General features: G+C 45.4%; 1 protein-coding gene across 2 annotated transcripts in view; it reads left to right on the top strand.

Moving 5' to 3' along the window:
• LOC134176749 (uncharacterized) overlaps positions 1-5,000 on the top strand; it is a 20,102-nt gene that overhangs the window by 12,676 nt on the left and 2,426 nt on the right. For both annotated transcript variants that reach the window (XM_062643408.1, XM_062643409.1), the window contains exons 26-30: positions 332-1,312; positions 1,382-3,177; positions 3,491-3,565; positions 4,382-4,416; positions 4,486-4,646. In XM_062643408.1, coding sequence (XP_062499392.1) covers positions 332-1,312; positions 1,382-3,177; positions 3,491-3,565; positions 4,382-4,416; positions 4,486-4,646 — 3,048 coding nt within the window. The remainder of the gene's footprint in view (positions 1-331; positions 1,313-1,381; positions 3,178-3,490; positions 3,566-4,381; positions 4,417-4,485; positions 4,647-5,000) is intronic.

The following is a 5,000-nucleotide window of genomic DNA, read 5'->3' as shown; positions in this document are numbered from 1 at the left end:
TGTGTGTGTGTGTGTGTGTGTGTGTGTGTCACTGTGTGTGTGTGTGTGTGTGTGTGTGTGTGTGTGTGTGTGTGTGTCACTGTGTGTGTGTGTGTGTGTGTGTGTGTGTGTGTGTGTCACTGTGTGTGTGTGTGTGTGTGTGTGTGTGTGTGTGTGTGTCACTGTGTGTGTGTGTGTGTGTGTGTGTGTGTGTGTGTGTGTCACTGTGTGTGTGTGTGTGTGTGTGTGTGTGTGTCAGTGTGTGTGTCACTGTGTGTGTGTGTGTGTGTGTGTGTGTGTGTGTGTGTGTCACTGTGTGTGTGTGTATGTGTGTATTGTTTTCTTGTTCTAGGAGCACACGAATGTTTTGGAGTACACTGGATGTCAGCAGATGCTGCCAATACACATGCACAGTCGTGATCCAAGGAGACACGTCAGTAGACAACACAGAACAAGAGATATCAGACAACTCCTCAACACTAACAACCTCATCACTCGCCAGCTCTCCCATAAACGTTACCAAAGCGTCACCATCAATGCCTGAATTCAGCGACCACAATTTGTCTCTCACACCATCCACGATGACCAACTCACCACCCAAACTATCAACCAATCAAACGCTTGGGCATTCAGCACCAACGATTTTGAAGGCACGGAGAGAGCTGATTGCAGGTAGTAAAGCAAGAACACTAAGTGTTTCGTCCTTTGGTCATAAATCTAAGAGCGACGTCAGTTATGATGTGGCATCGAAACCAAACGTTATTGCTATCAACATGTTTCCTCAAAATGAAGGAAAGAACGACCCAAAGACGATCCCGGGTGTTGCTGTGACGCAGGGCGGTGTGAGTCCTCGTGTGGTTCGCGTTGTTGTGGTGCCTGCGTGGCCGGGTATGTACCAAATGATGTCAACACAGAAACATATAGCTGTTGGAGAATTGATACCAATATCTCAACCTACGTATTTGCCTCGTCTTTTGCCCAAACCCCTAACTCCCAGCACAACATCTAGCGTCACTTCCGGTGGTACGTCTGGCATCACTTCCAATAGTAACTCTTTGGTCACTTCCGGTGGTACTTCCGGCACCACTTCCGGTATTACTTCCGGGGTGTCTTCAAGCATAGGGTTGAGTGTTGCTTCTGGTGTTGCACCAAAAGTCAAGGGAGCATCACTACAAGCCCCTCGTGTTTCGTCTTCAGCGATATCAACCGGTTGGGTTATATCACATTCTTCTCCTTGTTCTGTTGGCGTCGATTTGCAGCTGTCAAAACACATGGAAGCACAGCAGTCGGAAGCAAGGAAGACCATTCAAATGACACAGCAGAAATTTCTGAGGCGAGGAAGACGAACATTCTGACTGTCGTGGTGTTGTCGCTAATTTGTTAACATTACGTGTTGTTTTAGGCACAATTTGCTACAAAATTCGTCGATTTCTACTGCAAGTTCGTCATCACTGTTGTCTAGTGCTTCATCTGTGTCAAGCATCGCTGGATTTGTGTCACAACCATTAGCCGTTTTGACGTTATCGTCTTTGCCTTTTCAAGTAACAACCGTGTGCACCAACCAGCCGATCACTTGTTTAGTGCCGACGACAAAAGAAGGTGCCGGCACTCGGGAAACGAATGCATGTGTGGGCATGGCCGATTTGACTCGAACGACTCAAATTTTGAAGTCACCAGTTATGTCCGATTGTTTGTACGATAGCAAGTTGTCTGGCAAACTAGCGGACGTAACCAAGACAAAGAAGTTACATTCGATTTGCGACCTGCTTGCTCTTCGTTCGGGCGTGAATTGCGTGCCTCACGAATCTATGACCAAAATTGAGACAATAGACACATTGAAATCAACAAATCAGTCGCCTCATGCCGGACATCAGTTGAATGCCACGGAAACATCGTGTGCAGTTTCCGGTGATATTGCGACTTGTTGTAGCTCAATATCGAGTGTAATACCCAATCACATGACGGCATCGTCCGGCTCTACGGTTGAGGGACAAACGGCTTCGATTGGGACTCTGTGCAACTCGTCGTTGGTGCGAGAAAATGCGTCACCACAGAGTCATCATGGAGTTGTCCCTTCGTCAGAGGCCGGTGATAAAATTGTGACGTCACAGACGGGAAGTACACGCGTGGGCGTGGCTGCAACGTCTACGTTATTGGTGTATCCTATGGCAAGCAACACGTCAGCGTCTGCGTCCACTCGGGTGGCTCCACAGGCTTTGGCTGATGTAGAAGTAAGCAGTCCAGGAACGTCGCTGATTTCGGTGTCTCAGTCTGGTGTGTTACCGGATAGTCGAGCGACGACAACTCAAACGATTACATCAAGTGTGGGTGGCCTGGTTGGCATGGTAACACCTCTATCGACGTCTAGTGTCTCGCTCAATTCGTTTGGTCATCATTTGTTTCACTCGCCTCGATCTCTGCTGCATCATCCGACCGTTTCATTGTCTGCGAGTGATAAAACCACGTCGTCGCTGACGTCGTCGTCTTCTCGATCAGCTGGCAACACGTCGAGATGTGTCGATCACTCGAATTACTGTAAACGAATGTCTCGTAATGTGGGCGTGGTTAGATCATTGGTTAACGATTCGTCGCTTCCTGTCGTCTCAGATCTTCTAGTTCGTTGTCCGTTGGTACAAGCCCTCCCTCACTCTCCACCTCTAGCACCAGCGGGTGTACCCAACATACTACGTCATGCGTCTTCATCCGAACGAGGCTTCAACAAACCTTCACGTCAACGAGGGACGACTCGGGAGGTGAACGACTCACAATACGATCAACAGTCATCGATATGTGATACCCAAAGTGCATCATGTAGTGCTAATGTGTCACCCATTTTGACTACTAGAAAAGATGGTGCTGTGAGACAGAAACGGAAGCAAAATATTGATATTAATTATGAAGATGGTTACGTGGGAGACGTGAGTTGTGATCTTGTGAATGAAGGTGAATCGTCGTGGTCGGTCATTGAGTCGTGGGTGTCTGCAAGTCCAGTTAAGAAACGTCGGATGTCGTCGAGGAGGGGAGGGGGTAAATATTTACGTGACTCGGAGTTTGATATTCCAGTTCCACCTGCTCCGCAGTCGCAGCAGGAAAGTGAGGAGGTGGAGAGCAGGAGTGGGTGGAGCTCAAACAAAGAGAAACTGATATTTGTTGTTACGAATGATGATGGGTTTAGGATTGAAGCATCGAGTTGTCAAGGTGTGTGTCTGTCTGTCTGTCTGTCTGTCTGTCTGTCTGTCTATCTGTCTGTGTGTGTGTGTGTGTGTGTGTGTGTGTGTGTGTGTGTGTGTGTGTGTGTGTGTGTGTCTGTGTCACTGTGTGTGTGTGTGTGTCACTGTACTCAGACCCTTCAGTAGTCTAGTGTATTGAGAGATGCATCCCTCCTGTACTGCAATGTATTGAGATACCCATTAGGTACTCAATACATTGTGGAAAGTCTTTCTAAAGCTTGAATCTCTACATTGCCGTTGTATTATCGTGTGCTCATGTTGACTGTTTCTGTCGGTTGTAGAGGCTTGGGCTGCAGTCATTGAGGCTGTTGTTGAGAAGAGAAGAGATGCTGGTCTTTGCCCTATCTCATTTGCAGGTAAATTATTTGATATGCGAAGTAGCTATACTACTTGTACAGTACGCCAATGGATGTGACGTGCATGCAATGTATTCAACGTAGAGGCAGATGTAAGACTGATTGTTGGATTGAGTGATATGAATGGACAGACAGGTGGCCAACAGACAGACAGACGGGCAAATAGACAGATGGACAAATGGATAGACAGACAGATAGATAGACGGACGGACAGACAGATGAACAAACAGATGGACAGATATACAGACAGGTGGACAGACAGACAAACAGACAGATGGACAGATATACAGACAGATGGACAGACGGACGGACAGATAGATGGGCAGACAGAGAGAGAGACAGACAGACGGGTGGACAGACAGATGAACAAACAGATGGACCGATAAACAGACAGACAGACAGATAAACAGACAGATGGACAGACAGACGAACAGATGGGCAGATAAACAGACAGATGGACAGATAAACAGACAGACAGACAGATAGATGGGCGAATAGACAGGTGGATAGATGAACAGATGAACAGACAGGCAGACAGACGGGTGGACAGACAGAGAGACAGACATATGGGTGGACAGACAGAGACAGACATATGAGTGGACAGACAGAGAGACAGACATATGGGTGGACAGACAGGTGGACAGACAGAGAGACAGACAGACGGGTGGACAGACAGAGAGACAGACAGATGGGTTGATAAACAGATGGTGAGATGGCATGCACACTGAATGATGTATAAACTTTCATATTTGCAATCATTCAACCTCATTTAGTTACAACATTTATCTGTTAATTCACTGTGTGTTGCATTCATAGGCATCGATGGCCTTCTCATGTTTGGTCTCAATCAGGTGAGAAACAAGTCAAACAAGATCAACATTATCATTTATATTAATCACATTTGATGACGTCATTTTCAGGAGTTTGTCGTGTCTGTGATTGAGCAGCTGCCCAACAGTCACTTTTGTTCTGAGTACAACTTCAAGTGTTTTAATCCACGTCCATTACAGTCTTTCCTTCCTGTTGAGACTGAAGTGAAGGAGAATCCACACGGAGCTGCCAGAGCTATTGGATATGAAAGGTTTTAATATATTTTAGTGTCTATTTTTATGTTTCTTGTAATTGTTTGTATTGTTGTTGTTTGTTGGTATTGTTTGTTGTGATTTGTTGTTGTGTGTTATTGTTTGTTGTGTCTGTGGTTTTTGTTGTTGTTTGCTGTTATTGTTTGTTGTTATTGTTTGTTGTGATCTGTTGTTGTTTGTTGTTGTTTGTTGTTATTGTTTGTTATTGTATGTTGTTGTTTATTGTTGTTACTTTGTTAGTTTTTGTTGTTTTGTGTTATTGTTTGTTGTGTCTGTTGTTTTTGTTTGTTGTTATTGTTTGTTATTGTATGTTGTTTGTTGTTTGTTATTATTTGTTTTTGTTTGTTGTTATT

This window comes from Corticium candelabrum, chromosome 3 (assembly GCF_963422355.1).
Source record: "Corticium candelabrum chromosome 3, ooCorCand1.1, whole genome shotgun sequence".
Taxonomy (NCBI): domain Eukaryota; kingdom Metazoa; phylum Porifera; class Homoscleromorpha; order Homosclerophorida; family Plakinidae; genus Corticium; species Corticium candelabrum.
This window is presented reverse-complemented; position numbering and strand designations above follow the sequence as displayed.